We start from the raw sequence: 16,788 nt of genomic DNA, 5'->3' as shown, positions 1-16,788 counted from the left end.
ATTCATTGGGGCTACTTTTATATTGTAGACGTTGGTGTTTTTCCCTCTATAAACTTATTTAAAATTATACAACTTTGACAGGGGTAAAGCTAAAATGAGCTATAACTTAAAGGAGTGAATATGATGCATATCAAGATGGCATGCTGGCGTGAGGACACCACCACTTGCGGAGTGGGGCGCGGTAGAGCTCTGCGTTACCCTGCAATTCAGAGGGTTTACTTGCTCCGTTGAGTAGTATTCCAAAGTTTCGTTTCCATTTAAACAAAGAAGTTTACAGGTGGAATTCATGCATTCCCTCACATGAACCCATGACAAACCCATCATCGTCTTATTAACCAGATGCTCCTGTACAATGCTTACAATTCGCTCACGAACCTACAACGCTGAAGAGAATGCTGTACCCCTCTTATGTACCTCGTGCAGAAGAAACGAAAGAACCAAAGAATGTACACTGCTCAAGCCGTCAAGCGAGCACAGCCAAAGGAATGCAATTGCAATGTTGCATACCAGCTTGGAGTCTCTCTACGCCTCGGAGACCAGCTCCTTGTTGCTGATGGCAACCGGCGCCAGGATGACGGTGCCGGCGATCCCCGGCCACCAGTACTGCTGCAGCCGCTCGACGCCCGGCAGCTGCCAGACGATCTCCGGCTGCTTCCGGCGGCGCGGCGGCGCCCTGGCCAGCGCGCTGAGCGCCCTGAAGTAGTTGCTGGACTCGTGGTCCCGGAGGATGGCGCCCTCGGCGCCGTAGGCCGACAGGTCGCTCAGCGTCTCGAGCGGGTGCGGCGAATTGAGGAAGGCGCGCAGCGCGCTGGCCACCAGGGCCCTCGGCGCGGCGTCGTCCGGGTCGAGCCGGAACAGCGCCGCTCCCTCGGGGAGGAGCGGGTGCCGCGGCGACGCGCTGCTGTCGGGCTGCAGGATGTAGGTGGCGCCCATGGGCGTGTAGAGCGCCCGGTGGGTGTTGAGGCACGGGTGGGTGTGGAGCACGCCGTTGAGGCGCTTGAGCAGCGCGATGGCGTGGCCCGGGTAGCGGCACGAGAAGGCCCTGGGCACGATGTCCCGGTGCATGGCCACGGACCGGACGTGCGCCTCGCCGACGCCCAGCGCCTCCAGCACGCGGTGCCCGCCGCAGAACACGGAGGGCGCCCCGAACGTGACCACAGGGTGGAGCGCCTCGGGCGCCACCACCCCGCGCGCCAGCAGCATCAGGCTGACCAGCACCGCGAGGCTGCCACCGAGGGAGTGGCCCGTGAACCGCAGCCGCCCGCCGCCGTGCGCCGCCAGGTGCGCCTCGATCTCCGGCATCAGCTGCTCGAGGATGCCCTTGGCCGCCTCGTAGATGCCGCGGTGCACCAGCACCCCCGTGCCCTCGAACTCGGTTGGCTCGAACAGGAGGTTGGCCTGCCACGACGCCAGCGAGTCGGAGCCCTGGATGACGAAGCACCGGGTGCGCGCGTCCGCCTCGTCGCACGCGAACCACTCGCACGGCGACGACAGCGGCGACCGCAGGTCGCGGGCCGCCTCCTGCCGCGCCTCGTCCTCCGCGGCCACCACCGCCGTCACCGTCGACGCCGCCATGTAGGCGGCCACGCCCGAGTTGTACAGCCGGCCCTGCCCCGCCGCCTGCTGGTGCTGCGGCGGCGCGCCGAACGAGAGCAGGCCCCGCGCGCGCGCGCGGACGTAGGACGCGGCCGACGCCGCCACCTCGTAGGCCAGGTGGGACCGGATCGGCCGGCGCGGCTGCGGGCCGGAGGCCACCTCGTACGCCGGGGCGGTGCGCGGCCGGGTGGAGTCCGCGTCCAGCTTGGCGCTTATGATGCCAGCCTCGGCCTTCTTCTCCAGCGACGACGTCACGAACCGCAATCCGTAATGCTTCTTCAGCTCCTCGACCTGAAATCACAGTACGAAATCAGCTGACCTTCTTCAGGTGCTGCTACTCGCATTGTCACTTACTGACTGTGCTTCAATCAACAGATTAAAAGTAACAAAAGTTCATCGAGCATTGATTCAGGTTCAGTTAAATGTGCGAGTACAAGAGAGGTGGAAATATCCAAAATGAAAACCAATCGAAAAGCATGGCAGCATCGCATCACAATCAGAACCAAGTTTTGGATACGGGTCATCATTTTGAGAGAAAATACGGGACATCATTTGGCCGCGGTTTGCCGGTACATGGACCTTTCCAGCAACTACCTGGAGAAAACATCAGAAAATTACGTGCAATTTTTCTCCATTAAATCCAGAAAACTACACGCAGGCTACGGCACAAACCTAACAGCTACCAGCAAAACAGCAGCAAAATTGTCACTAATAATCACAAGGAATCATGCTCTAGGAAAAAAGAATAATTGACGCGCAAGTTGTTCTTAGTGCGGCTAGCAATTACGTGGGTGTTGCACCTAATATGTGGGCGCGAGGACGGCGGAACGGAAGCCTTCGTTTCGAGCTAGCAGTCGGCGCGAATTGAAGCCGCCAAGGTCCTACCTATAAAGACGAGCTAGCAGTGGGCCCCATGCACCTCCAGTCCAGCCCAGGCCCAGCCTGTAGGCGCGAGGATCCCCCCCTGGCCGTGATTAGTTGAGCAGCACGGCACGGGGATTTAGATCAGCCGATCTCGGCCGTCGGGGCCCGAGCGGACGGCTAGGGGTTTATCATTTTGTTCGTCGTTCGGTGGGGGTTTGCGCTCGCGCGGTGGCTCACCTTGATCTCGGGGATGACGTAAGCCATGTTGCAGAGGAAGGCCAGCTGCGCGAAGAGCCGCGCCTCGCCGAGCGGGGCGCGCGCCAGCAGCTTGCCGAAGGAGTGCTGGTCCCACCTGGCGTCCTCCTCGTCGTCGTCGTAGCTCACACCGCAGCCGCCGTCGTGGTCGCCGTCGAGGTGGTACACGTCGTCGTCGTCGAAGTCCTCGTCGCCGAGGAAGTCGCGCTTGGCGGGGTCGTGGAAGCGCGACCGCAGCTCGAGGAGGCGGTCGAGCCAGTGCGCCTCGGTCCTGCGGGCGGCCGGCATTTCCGGCTCGGGCTCGGCCTCGGCCTCGGCCTCGGGCGGCGGCGGGTCGTCCGCCAGGGTGAGGAGGCGGGACCCGGCGCCGCCGCCGTCGGGCAGCGGCGGCGGGCGCAGCGGCGCGGCGCCGAACTGGAACGGGAAGACGCCGATGGAGCGGCTGGTGGTGAGCGCGGCGCCCGCGGCCCCAACGCGGCGGGAGCAGCGGAGGTGCGGCTCGGAGCGCGAGCGCCGGATGCCGGCGTGCATGGTCACCGGCTCCCTCCTGCCCCCGCGCCGCGGCCCCGCCGCCACCGCGGCTGCCCCCGCGGCCGCGACGCTCGCCACCATGGCGTCAGCGTCGCCTCACGCAATTGCTCCCGTATCCTGGAGGCCGGCGGGGCGGAGTGAATTCGGCAGGTGCCCGCGGCGGAGAATAGATGGTGGGCGTTGGTGGTTAGCTTCTTGGTGGCGACCCGCTCGGCAGAGGCGGGTTCGGTTGGTCAGCCCGTGCGTGGGAGGGAGCCGAGCACGGGGGCCTTCCGCAAGCGGCGATGCGGGGCTTTAATAGCGCACAGTTCGGGCAGGGCGCGCGCGCGGAGGCCGAAACCGAGTGTCGCAAAAAAAAAAAAAGCCCGAGACGCCACGACAGCAAGGGACTGGTTGGTTGTAGGGATGGAATCGGATTGGATACGTATGAAATCAAATTCGGATAGTATTTTTTATCATATTTTAACTCGGATACGGATACAGATCCGGATGTTGTCGGATACGATGCAAAACGGATGTCTAGAATTCGGATACGAATTCGGATATTTACATGATTTGGAACATAGTTATATTCGTTTATTTTATTCATTATAAATATATTTCGAAGGTATCGCTAAGTTATTATACAATAAGGATTAAAGTATGTAATTGCTGTAGTTAAGAAAAAGACATCTCATCAAAACATATATATCCATAAATATTTAAATATTTAATAATATAAATATATAAATGTAAATAAATAAATATTTAATGGAAATATAGATAGTTATAAAGAATAAATGGAATAAAGTATATTTATAATTTTATCAATAAGTGGATAAACCAAAGTAAATTAAAATCAATATGATTATCCATATAAAAACACAGTTAATTAAATTGAAATTAATTAAACTTAATCTTTATATATCATTAGTAATATTAAACCTAGTAGCACATGTCATTTATTCATGATCACTCTTAAATTGTTCCACTAAATACATTATTATTAATACTAAAACTAATATATCACTAATCATTAGTTATATATATAATTTTTAATAGTTTCCTATGTACTCATTCTTATTCGAATACGGATGTTGCGGATATTGTCGAATAAAGATGTGGAATCGGATAGAGAAAAATGAGAGAAAACGAATTCGGATATATCCATTTTAGTACCACATTACAATCGGATACGAATACGGATATCTATTAGGTGCGGATACGGATACGGATGCAAAAAATTCGGATAACCATTTCCACATTCCCACCCTTAACTGGTTGGGTAGGCAAATGACCTTGTTTGGTTCGTGCTGCGTTATTTCATTCTATAAGAAAATCTTCTATGCATAAAGTAGTAAATGAAGTCAATTTGTAAATTTTTTTCAGTGATGAGTGTAATTTTTCGCGACGTATCTAATGATGGTAATTAATCGATAATTTACTACAGTAATGCTACAGTAACTATTCTCTAATCGCGTGGTCAAAGGTCTCATTAGATTCTTTAGAATTACTAGTGTGAGGATTTCAAAGTTGGTTTCGTAAACTGGCTTTATTTACCACTATAATTAACGATCAAAGTATCACTATTTACTAAGACGCTACAAAGCAAACGGGGCTTTGCTAACCTCTCGGCTAGCAGCAGGCCCAAGGCGTATGAGATCTGAAGGGTATTTCGGGGAATACTTTATATGAGTAAGGCTACTGTACACGAGTAAAAGTAAGCGCTGCTGCCCGGTCGCGGACGGGACGTGCCACCGCCCGGGCCGGGACGAAATCGCGGCGAAGAAGCAGCACGTTGCAGGGGCGCACGCGCCGCACGGAGAGGGGAATCGAATATGCTGGGCACGACTCGGTTTCGATTCGGCGCCAGCGGACAGTGGTCGGTGGGGGAACGGGAACGTGCCAAGCGCTGTTGCTGTTGCCTTCCGAGCGCGCGCGGTGCGGCGTACGATTGTTCTACGGCCCCTTCGTTTCAGCAACGTCCAAGCTAAGCGAAGATTTTCCCGCTTATCGTTTTTCTCTTCTCGTTGACCGCAGAAGCGAAAATAAGCAGGACGGTAGATGAGATCATCACTTACTTTTACTGATAAGTTGATAATAATCGAAAACAAACTAAACATGATCTTCTTCTTCTTCTTCTATAGTTGTATAACTCATAATGGACTTAATTATTATTATTTGAAATTTAAAACATTATATTTTCGATATATATATTTATAATAGTTTAACTTAAATATAAAAATCAAAATATGACGGAGGGAGCACTACTCCACCGTCTAGACCAGACGGCTGCGGCACACGATTCAGGGGGCGATTTTCAGCGCAAAATGAGCAAAGGGCCGGCACCAATGCAAACGAATCCGTAGATGCACCCGACACGTTTGGGGTGTGACGTGTGTTTGGGTTGTACAAGCTCTCGATCTTTCCCCAAAACTGACGCACCGTGAACGAACTTGATATAAGAACTCGGTGCTAGTTGCTCCAAACGCCGTTCTTTTTGGCCGTACTAGGCGTGGTTACCACTACCCAACTCCAGCTCGGCTTGTTTTTTCGTCCGGACAAGAGTTCCAACAGCAGGAGCTAGCCCTGTGCTCTCGAGATTCTGATGAGCAAAAAATTAGACGAAGCGGTTGGTTTCTCAAGGCGTCGCCGATCGGAGACGACAAGGCGGAGACGCCGCGCCCTTGCGTGGACGCCAACGATGCGGAAACCTTGTAGCACCACCCAGCGGCGGTCGCCATGCGCATACTATAAAATATGTAGCGACAGCGATCGACTATAGTTGGACGGACCGGAGCATTTTAATTAGTTTCTATCTTTTGCGAGGAGAATGGAGTTGAGGGCTCATTGGAGCATCTTTTAGAATCTACCACTACGATGAAGTACAATAATGTTTTGGTTAGCTAGTACTGGCTGCTGCTACTACTACTGCTACATATACACAGCTAAATCCCGTCGCTAATTGCAAGGAGAGCAATCTTGTCAGCTTGCTGTTCCGCCGATCGAGACCCCGCTCATGGTTCTCTCGGACGCATCGAGCGTGCCCCCATCATGGGCGTGGCTCCTTGCGATCGATACCAAGGAGGAGGAATCCAACGGACCCGGCGATTTTATATGTGCCGAGATGCCGCCACCGAGCGTGGTCTGCCATGTTTTCCTCTGGCGCCGACGACAAAGTTACTCGTCGGCGCGCATCTCTCGATCGGGCATGTGCAATGGTGGACATGGAGATGGCCGGAGCAAGCGATGAGAGCGACGAACTGACGGGCATGGCCGGGGATGGGGGCGACGACCCCGTCGACCCGGGAAGTCCATGCATGTACCCGTACTGAATTGCCCGGACGGCGCCATCGAGTCTTCAATGCCGTGCCCGGGGCCGGCCGGTCGCTGCCGCGGCCTCGCTCCAGCGGCAGAGAGCGCAGGCGCGCCAGAGGCCGTGCACATGCACCGCGACGCGAGTGCGTATCGGACGTAACGGATTCAATGGCCATGAATACTGAATGCCACCATGGCCGCGTGAACCGAAAAGCTGCCTCGTCGCCGAGTACCACGACGGGCGGCGGTGGACGCAGGCCCGGCCGGCCGGGAGGACGGACGGCCCGCCCACTTCGCTGTGCTCTGGGCGGTGCGGCCTGCACGCATTCACTTCGCTCGCGCGCTGCCTGCTCCCCAGTCGGGACTGTGGCGTCTAGCGCACAGGCGCCCATGCGCCCGGTGGCGCGCGGCCGGATGCTGGACGGCGGCGGGGTGGTGCTACAAGGTTAAAAATTCTCTTCAACTGCCTCTGCAAATACTTAAGACACAAGCAATTCGACCTAATAATTCAGCCCATATTAAGAACGAATGTTTTTATTTTAAAAAATCTTTGTAAAATATTTGAAGGAAAAAACGTTGGCTCTTCGCGGATAATGCTATATAGTGTACTTCGCTATTCCATGATTCCATCGACACACCCAGATTGTTCGATCTTACAACAATGCAAATTTAGAAATAAAACATACTTCAGGTGTCGGAGCGCGGGTCCTTTAGCCAACGTGCACCATGCATAATTTGAGCCTTTGAGGAGCATGGATCAGGATATGATACATTAGTCCGCTCATCGCCTTCTTCAGGACCAACACAAATGTCGTGACGTTGACCGTGGCGCGCCCACGGCAACCGCGTGGCCGTCGAAGCAGCCCTTCTCTCCAGCGCTCATCTACCGAGCCCTCGATTAGTTGCGCGTGTAAATTTTTTGAAATGAAATATTTGCACATTTCAAGTATTAAATATAGACTAATTACAAAACTCGTCTATAAACTACTAGACGAATTTACTAAAACTAATTAATTCATCATTAGCATATATGTACTGTAGCTGTTACTGTAGCAATTTAGTGTCTAACCATAGCCTAATTAGGCTCATTAGATTCGTTTCGCAATTTATAAGCAAACTATGCAATTCGTTTTTTATTTCGTCTAGATTTAATACTCCATGCATGTAAGATTCTTTTTTGATGTGATAATTTTGGAATTTTGAATTTTAAAATTCTTTTCCTACGGGCTCTCCACTTTCCAAAGTCCCCGTCCCCACTGTCCCTCACCACGAACACGTGACCACGGGAATTCCAGCGTACAATTTGACCGTACCTTGCAACTATATCCGCTAGTACGTTGGGTTGAAATAGATTTTATAGGGTAGATTTTAGTGTGTTTAGATGGATCAAAATAAATTGTATTATTAGATAATGAGGAGGGGCAGAGCGGGTTCGGTATAAAACTATAAATGCATGTTAGAGCAAGTTGGAATAAGTGTATTTGGTGGAGTGCCCACATTAACAAAAAACTGAACCCTAAAAACTAAAATCTTGCATTCGCATAGTTGGTAGGAATTTATTAGAGCTATATTGTATAGCTTACAGATACTTTTATGCAAAATATTATAACTATATATAAATATGGATCCCACGTTGAGAGCGGACCTTGAAATTAAAAACCACACGTTCACTTTAAAAAAATTTTATCGAAATTAACTGAAATTTGTTGGCTAGATCTACATGTGGATCCCACATCAAGAGCCGGACTCTGGAAATAAAACATCACATTCACACTGTAAAATTTTATTGAAATTAATTGAGATTTGTTGGAGATGACTCAGTATGATTGACATCTACTCTCCGCAAAATAGTGTGGCTAGAATTACATTGAGCCCCCACGCGAAGAGCTGGATCCTAAAAATAAAATCTCAAGTTCGCACTATAAAATTTTATCAAAATTATTTGAAAGTTTTTTGAGATGACTCGGTATGACTGGCAGCTACTCTGTGCAAAACAGTATAGCTAGATCTATATATAGGCCCCATGTTAAGATCGGAGCCACTAAATATTATATTTAGTTAAATTTGTATTCTATGCAAATTCTGAAATATGTAGTAGAATGCATGAGTTTCTATGGGTTACCCACTTGTAATGGGTTTTGTTGGTTAAAGTTGAAAAATTAACTATTTGGGATAGGGCCGAGTTGGGTATATAAATATATTAATTTTGGGTGGAGTTGGCCAGTTGGGTATAGTGCGGGTTACAACCCATTAGCAGGGCTAGCCCCTCCTACATATAAGCCCAACATCAAGAGCGGAGTTACTAAATTTCTATATATAAAGTTAACTATAGATTGGAGGGTCTTAATTAGTAGATCTAACCATACCTACAGGTTTAAGCATCAAATGAGCTTTTGGGTTGGGGTGGTTCGCCATTTAATTTCCATAAACATTTGCTATTATCGTTGTGAAACTAGCACATCATGAAATGGTTTACTAATTCGATTCAAATTTTGCAGTTACAGCTCCTTCAACCGATGTAAACGAAATTAGAAATGAAGCTTTGAGCCTTTGATGAAAATTACATCGATTCGTCGTTTGTTGACGGGATTAAACATTGTTGTTGTCAAACGGAGCTTTCGATCGAGTGTGCACGGATCGCATCGGCTACAGGCAGGCACGGCGCACGCTGTCCTGATATGGCCATAGAGGCATAAAGCAAGAAAAACGAGACAGCTGAATACAATAAGGCAAGCCCGAGGACCGCAGCATTACCTCCATGAATTGGCTGGTCATTGCCTGAGTACATACAAATAATAATTGTGATGGTATCATCAAGGAACGAGAAAAATATCGCACTGGTAAATAATCATGCTCGAATGGAAGAAATGTGATGATACTAGCATCTGATAAAGAAATGTAGTGGTACAAGCGTTACTATGCCACGAATATCTCGCCTGAGGTGCTGCGTGCAACCACACATCTTTTCTCAAATTGGATCAGGTCATCAGGATCAAATCATAGCCTTTAGAACAACTTGCTATATGAATAGTCATTGGTGGCCTGTTTGAACCTGTCTGCTGTGGATAACGGACCCGTCAAGATTCGGCTTCAGATAAGATGGAAGCAGTCATTGTTGAAGCCATGGCTTCTGAATCTGATGCATGGTCAGAAACTTCTGAAATTAAGCAAAAAACAATCTGCTGATATCCAAAACCAAACTGTGAGCAGTATGGTTTGGTCAAATTCTGCTGAATTTGGGTTATCACAGTTATGCGGACCGGAGCCCAGGAACATTGCTAAGGCCCATCTTCCGTAGAATGAGCTTGGGTATAGCTGGCGGGACTTCAAGCCCCATGCTCTGGCTGAACTCTTCCGCCAGCCTAACAAGTCTGGCCTTGTCTCGACTGATGGACTTGTTTGAGTTGTAGTACCCTAACCATGCCTGATAGGCTGATTCCTTGCTCTTCATCTCGACTCTTGTGACTGCATCTTTGACCTATGAAGTCAAGACAGAATATAAAAGCATAAAGGCTGTTAATCTTTAGAGGCCAAAGTTGACTTCAGATACCCTGAGCAGCCAAGATACGACTTCCCTTACTAAATTTACACAAGATTGACCAAACCACATAGTGGGACAGATGCCAAATACTATATAGAACTTACCACTGCCTGAATGCTTGAATCAATAGAAGGTGCCACAGCCTCTGATATTGACAAATCGTTAACCGTACTAAGAAAATGCATTTCCCAGGGAGCCAACAGTAAGATGCCCTGGCCTTCCTTGCCTTTCCGTCCAGTCCTACCAAGTCTGTGTATATACTGTTCTCTATCAGCAGGCAGGCCAACCTACAATATCAGATAAATTTCTCAATGAATACACATGTTTTATATTTTACGAGAACCAATCATTGATCCCACCTGTATAACAAGGGTAACATCAGGATAATCTACACCACGGGCAGATACATCAGAACTGACTAATATAAGGCCCTTTGACTTCCTGAATTCATCTGAGACCTTAGTTCTCGCAGACTGTGACTTTCTGGAATGAATCTCTCTTATATTAAGTTTTAGCTGGGAAAGCACCACAGCTACAAGTTTCGTGACCATTGCAGTAGTACAGAATACAATCACCTACAAAAGTAGTGTTGTCAACAACAAACTGCCACAACTGCAATTCCTTAAGACAGAAACATGCAATTACTTAGTGCACTTACTTTGTACTCTGCATCTTCTGCGGTATGCTTCTTCAATACATCATACAATATATAGAAGTGCAGGTCAAGCGGTGCGATCATGTACATCTGGTTTACCTGATAGCAGCAGCAATAATGTAAGGCTTACATTGTAACATACTCCCATGTAGGAAATTTTAACAATATAGCTCATGAAAAATGAAATATTGGAACCTGTGAATGTGTCTCCTCATCACCCTCTTGAACAGTGTTAATGAACTCATAATCCTTTCTCATTGCAACATGAGAAATTTGACGGACCTAACAGTAATGGTTTTTGTTTCAAAGATCAGATTATACAAGGTAGACAAGGGTAGAGTGTGATTGTGACGAAAAGAGATACCTCTTCTGGAACAGTAGCAGAAAAAAGTAGTGTCTGCCTTTCTTTAGGAATGAAAGCAATTATTTTCTCAATATCTCTTCTGAATCCCATATCCAATAGGCGGTCAGCTTCATCAAGAACAAGAACCTTGACACCTTTGATTCGAGTCGAGAATCCAGGTGTGTTCTCAAGATGATCCTTAAGCCTTCCAGGGGTAGCAACAAGAATCTAGTTGAAGAATGCAAAATATTAGTGCATGAGCCACACCTAGATGTGCTATGTGTACGCACTGTACTACTGTAATTCATGTGTACAACCTGACATGGGTTAGCTTGCATGCTCCGTTGCTCTTGAGGTAACCGTGTGCCACCTATTACAACCTGAACACCCAATGAGCGATGATACTTGAGAAGCTTCCTGGCCTCTGCAGCCACTTGGTTTGCAAGCTCCCTGGTAGGGCACATCACCAGCAAATTTATAGATGTCGAACGAGGTAATGCAGTGAGAACTTCGATGGCTGGAAGCTAAAGTAAACTCAGTCAGATGGGTTAATCCCATAGTTGTATCACTGCAATAGTTGAGAAAACTACTATGACAATCAAATTGACTAGGTGGCCTGAAGTGCAATAAATACCAAAAAGCCAACTGTTTTTCCTGTTCCTGTCTTTGCTTTTGCAAGGACATCTTTTCCTGCAAACAAAAAGGAATTCACATGTTATTTTCAGGGCTCCTAATAAATTGGTATCAAACCAATCGAAAGTAATGTTTTGCATGTTCGCTGACCTTGAAGAATTATTGGCAGAGTAGCCTCCTGCACCTGGGTCATCCTTTCATATCCAGCATCCTTGACAGCTTTCAGTGACAGTGGAGAAATAGCACATTGATCAAACCTGCGACATGCATAACAATAACACAATAAAGCACAACTGGAGTAAAGACGCAGGATTATAAGATGACTCACATTGATAAAACATGTGACATGAATAACAATAACACAATAAAGCATAACAGCAGTAAAGACACAGGATTATAAGATGACTTTCATCAGGGGCAGCAGTAATAAAATAACTTTCAGCAAAAGTGTCCCCAGCACCAACTTTTCAGCCATCCAATTACGATTTAAGACATCTACGCTTTGATTAGATCTAACTTTGTACTAACAGAAAGAATCAGGTATTATTCAGCATTCTAACATCTTAATTTTATTACATCACCATTATTGAAAATTACAATGCAAAATAATCCTATCTCACGTGTAAAGTTAGTGCAACTCCAATATAATTTTAATTAAGGTATAAACAGAAAAGGATAGGTGTCAGGATGCCTTAAAAAACACATGATTTTTTCTTACATCATACACTTGCAATCCCTAAAGCACAAATTTGAGGCAAAAAAATATATTATATCCAGGCATTGCAGCCCTGTAAAACACTAAGGTGATATTTAGCAGTTCCCATCTCAATAATCAGATGAGCACTGAGAGGGCAGCCGACAATGTTACAAACAACTCACATTTCAAAATAACTCCCAATTTCAGATGAACCCAATTACCTATAGCTCTTAAGGCTGATGAAAACTTCTAAAAATTGACATGCGGTACTAGAGATCTTACAAGCATCGAACAGTTTCCTACAACATACTGATGAATTAAAAATACTATAGAGGACGAAATAATTAGACTAGATATCAAAGAGTTACAATGTCGTTATCCCAATCAATATGCTTTAGCAGTAGCCATAGAATTAGAACAACTCTAGAACAGAATTCATTCCTACAAAGCTCGGCAGGATTTCAGGCACTCAACCGATCTGATTTATGAGCGGGGGACAGGGCGTTACCGTGTCTCGGTGAGGTACGAGCCGTCGACGCTGCCTGCCTCGTGAGCGCTCCTACCATCGTTCGACGCGGAACCCTCCACCCCGCGGGCACCCTCCCCGCCGGAACCTCTTCCCGTCGCAGTGGTGGCGACCACCCTAGCGGGCGGGGGCGCTTGCCTCGCGTCCCTCCGCGCCCCTTCGCCGCCCACCTCGTGGGCAACCATTGCACCGACGGTGGCCACCACGGGTGATGCGGGGCCCTGCTTGGGCGGGCCCCTCCGCCGCCGCTTCGGCTTCGGGTTGGCGCTGGTCGACATGATGTCGCTGGCGGCGTCGGCGATTTTGACCTAAACGCCGGGTGGGAGAGAAGAGAACAGAGGAGTGAGGCGGCCGGTACCGGGGTCGGGTTAACCGCTTCATTTGCCCCTTTCTCGCACCCGACCGTACCCTCTCTCTCACCGGTTACTCCACCTCCAATACTCACCTCTAATCTCTCAAGATTTCGATATTTGATATGAAATATGCACTCTTCATCTATTTTAATATTAAATTTACAAGTTTTTTAAAATATGACACTGTACGATTTTTTCGAAATGAAAGATCTCAGGTCATTTTCTCAATTTCGCGAATTTTATTGTTATTTTTTTGGGAAAAGTTCATTTTTCAACGTCCGATTTTCAACCCGGAACTACAAAACCGGATATCCTGCACCCTCAACACTTCAAAATCGTGCAGATTACCCCCCACGAACCTAAACAACCCGATTTTGGTCCACGTCATCTGGTTTTGTCCACGTCACACATCCAACGTGGCACCTCTCCTCTCTTCTCCTGGCCATGTCCACGGCGCAGCGATGGGCACGGCGGCCAGCTCGCCGCCAACGGCCACGCCGGCGTCGGCGCCCCGGCCCCACAGGCATCACCTGCCGCCAACGCCGCCACCTGCGTGTGCCGCTGCCTCGCCGCTGTTGCGTCCTCCACGGTGCTCCCGCTCGCCCTCGCGCTCCGCCTCAGCCTACACCCCTCCCCGGCGTGCCCCACTCCTCCCGGCCCTGCCCTCCCCCACCGTCGCGCGTAGGCTCCTCCGCTCCCCTCCCTGTGCGTGTCACCGTGGCCAAATTGGCCCCGACGCCGCCCGCACGTGCTGCGTGCGACGCACGTGCTGCGCGCGACGCACGTCCCCCGCCATGTCGCACTGCTCCCCGCCCCTGCCGCGCGGACAAGGCAAGGGCCGAGTCCCTGCACTGCTCCTCTCCCTCCCTCTCGTGGTTACTCTCCTTCCCTCTTCTTAGCTCGCCACGACCTTATCCCCTCCTGGCGCTCCTCTCTTATTCATCTTCTTCCTCCTCCGGCAGCCAGCACGGCAGCCAGCACGGACAACACGACCATGGGCCAAATTCGGCTTCCCCCCTCCACGAGTTAGTGGTATTGTTGCTATTGAGGTACCTTTTGATCCTCACACTGCTAATGTGGCGAAGGGTGATGCTCAAGGAATTGCTAGTAATGATGGCGTTGTTTCATCTGCAACAACCATAGATGTTACAAGGGTTGGACCTTTGAGGCTATCTGAGGCTAAGAGGCAAGGACATGGTCAAGAGATTCCTTCAATACCTCGTGATTAGTCTACTAACTCTAATGGAATAAAAAAATATTTGCTTTGAGGATACATTTGCTTATGAGAAAGATAAGTTTGTGGCAGATCACCAGTTTTGTAATATTTTTCAAGTTGATTTCTACAATTCTACCATTTTAGGAAAGAAAACTAATTCGGTTTTGAGTCAAAGGTGATTGATTGGAAAGCATGTAGGGATATGGTAGATGAATCTCTGCTCTGGCTTTAGATGCTTTAGAGGCTAATAATGTGAAAGATATTATTATTTTTGGACATGATTGGAATGATGAAGTCATTGCTCAATTCTTCATGACTCTATCATTTGACAACACATGGCACAATCATGCATTTCGTGATCGAGGGGAGCGATGCAAGTGTAGTTACAAGAGGTTTGCAAATATTCTTGGATTCATCAATGAGAATGGTCTTGGCAAGAACAACGTTCATGATTATTGTGAGCCCATGGATGAGGTGATAGATTGTATGCATCTTGATAGCACTTCACTAGACGGCTATTGCCAAACCTCACATATGCTCCCTACTACCGCTACGTGAACTTTTTGGTGAGGCAAACCATCATTCCTAAAGGAGGCAATGGAACAAGAATTCAATCTACTACAAAAACCCTCCCTCACTTTGTTCTATGAAAATGGTGGTGATTTTAGTGTGTTTGATGTGATTTGGAAGGAGATTATGAACACCTCTTGGACAACTCTTCAGAGTCGTACTCATGCTCCATATCTTATGAGAATGATTTAGGTGGTCACCAAGAAGTGCTTTGTGAAGACCGTGACACATGGAAGCCATGTACCTTTAAGGATTCATTCGAAAGATCCCCTTCGTCGGTGTTGTAAGGCCAAGACTACCTCATCTCCCTCTAGTCCTTCATTGATCCCTTATCCACCTTCTAGGCTATCTTCCTCTAGGACCGCTGCTGCTAGTACAGCCTTCACTCATCGTCCAGGTCAAGGTGGTTTGGAGTGTATGTTGAATAAATAATTTATTGTTATTTTTTTGTGCGTGAAAAAGTATTCAGCAGAACATTCATGTGCATATGGAGGTTACATGGAAGGAATTTTCATGAGCTTGCAGAGTCAAAAGAAGTTGTATACTCATCTAGTGGGTGATGATCTAACTGATGATGAGACCCTTGCCACATTCATTGCTCGCCATAGGGGTAAGACCATTGCCACCTAATATAACGAGGAAATGAAGGATAGCAACTTGGATGAGGATTGAGTTTTATGTAGTTTCTCTTCTCTTTTTAATGCTTAATGTCAAAAAGGGAGAGAAGTTGGTTCATGTTGTGATTTGCAAAATGTGATGACCTATGTGATGTGGTCTGCTAGGTCGAGCTTTGTTTGGTTATCATTTAATTAGTAAGAGGCCTTAATGCTAGTTTGTTATGAACTTGTTATTGTCAAGAAATTTTGATGTAATATGAGCTTGTTTTTCTTATGTGGTATAACATGTCGTATTTTTCATGAATATAATGTATCATACCTTTTTTCACCCCATGAATATAGGTATATGTGTTGACTCACTCATTTTCTCTAAAATTACGCAAATCTTAGCATTTAAGGCCAACTTTTATTTTGAGTTTTCATGAACACCTATTCAACCCTATGAAAGGACCGTGACACCCAAAGAAGGGAGGGGGGCGGGGCGAATTAGGTGTTCTGAAAAATCTAAGGCTCCAAGAACATATAAAAATCTATTCCAATTTCTATCTAAATGTGCACTAGATTTTTCTATGGTTGCTATCTCTACCGCAAAAGAGTTTTGCGCCTATGTTCCAATCCTATGAACTATACAAGGTAATCTAGAAAAGGTAAATGCACAATGTAGGCACAAGACGATTTTTACTGAGGTATTGGAAAGCAACGCTTTCCACTAGTCCTCGGTGTTAGAGCCCCTCTCAAGGGAATGTCTGCGCAAAGGGCATAAATTCCCTGGCCGAGTAACTCCGTGGATAGCGGATGGGCCTTCCCCACACGCAAGTGGGTCTCCGCTTTACCTCTCCCGAACGCTCCCCACCGGTTCTCTATTCGGTAGAGTTTTTGGCAACTCGCCATGGGCCTCTCATCCCATCACAACTAGAGGCGGCATCTCCACAAACTCGGTTGGAGGATCTCGCAAAACTTTCTTACGCCTACTCACTCTTCTTGGTGCGTGCAAGCACCGATACAAAGGGGGTGTGCAAACCTCATCTAACTCTAGGCTAATCCTTAAAGCAATGTGCTAAAAGGCCTAAACTAGCACTTCTCAAGACCTAGGC

General features: G+C 47.9%; 2 protein-coding genes across 2 annotated transcripts; both read right to left on the bottom strand.

Annotated features, from left to right (window-relative positions):
- Window positions 1–214: 214 nt before the first annotated feature.
- On the bottom strand, window positions 215–3,521 carry LOC120672368 (phospholipase A1 PLIP1, chloroplastic-like). Its single transcript, XM_039952729.1, has 2 exons — window positions 2,698–3,521; window positions 215–1,887 (listed from the first exon to the last, which is right to left on the bottom strand). Exons 1-2 carry the CDS (start codon window positions 3,325–3,327, stop codon window positions 523–525), a joined length of 1,995 nt encoding a protein of 664 aa, XP_039808663.1. The 5' UTR covers window positions 3,328–3,521; the 3' UTR covers window positions 215–522.
- Window positions 3,522–9,287: 5,766 nt separating this feature from the next.
- On the bottom strand, window positions 9,288–13,299 carry LOC120673584 (DEAD-box ATP-dependent RNA helicase 26-like). The gene is made up of 10 exons (XM_039954493.1): window positions 12,921–13,299; window positions 11,866–11,972; window positions 11,717–11,772; window positions 11,400–11,606; window positions 11,104–11,310; window positions 10,935–11,021; window positions 10,743–10,838; window positions 10,444–10,659; window positions 10,189–10,371; window positions 9,288–10,021 (listed from the first exon to the last, which is right to left on the bottom strand). The coding sequence occupies exons 1-10, from the start codon at window positions 13,214–13,216 to the stop codon at window positions 9,794–9,796; spliced, it is 1,683 nt and encodes a 560-aa protein (XP_039810427.1). The 5' UTR covers window positions 13,217–13,299; the 3' UTR covers window positions 9,288–9,793.
- Window positions 13,300–16,788: the final 3,489 nt, after the last annotated feature.

This window comes from Panicum virgatum, chromosome 5N (genome assembly GCF_016808335.1).
Source record: "Panicum virgatum strain AP13 chromosome 5N, P.virgatum_v5, whole genome shotgun sequence".
In the NCBI taxonomy this organism is placed as follows: domain Eukaryota; kingdom Viridiplantae; phylum Streptophyta; class Magnoliopsida; order Poales; family Poaceae; genus Panicum; species Panicum virgatum.
Note: the sequence above shows the minus strand (reverse complement) of the source record. Positions and strands in the feature narration are given on the sequence as shown.

What these genes read in the sequence shown, in the direction of transcription:
- LOC120672368 (XM_039952729.1), bottom strand. Translation starts at nt 3,327, where the DNA reads ATGGTGGCGAGCGTCGCGGCCGCGGGGGCAGCCGCGGTGGCGGCGGGG. An exon ending in ACGTCATCCCCGAGATCAAG is followed by an intron (nt 1,888 to 2,697) that starts GTGAGCCACCGC and finishes CTGTGATTTCAG; the next exon opens with GTCGAGGAGCTGAAGAAGCA.
- LOC120673584 (XM_039954493.1), bottom strand. Translation starts at nt 13,216, where the DNA reads ATGTCGACCAGCGCCAACCCGAAGCCGAAGCGGCGGCGGAGGGGCCCG. An exon ending in ATGAGGAGACACATTCACAG is followed by an intron (nt 10,839 to 10,934) that starts GTTCCAATATTT and finishes TGCTGCTATCAG; the next exon opens with GTAAACCAGATGTACATGAT. An exon ending in CAGAAGATGCAGAGTACAAA is followed by an intron (nt 10,660 to 10,742) that starts GTAAGTGCACTA and finishes CTACTTTTGTAG; the next exon opens with GTGATTGTATTCTGTACTAC.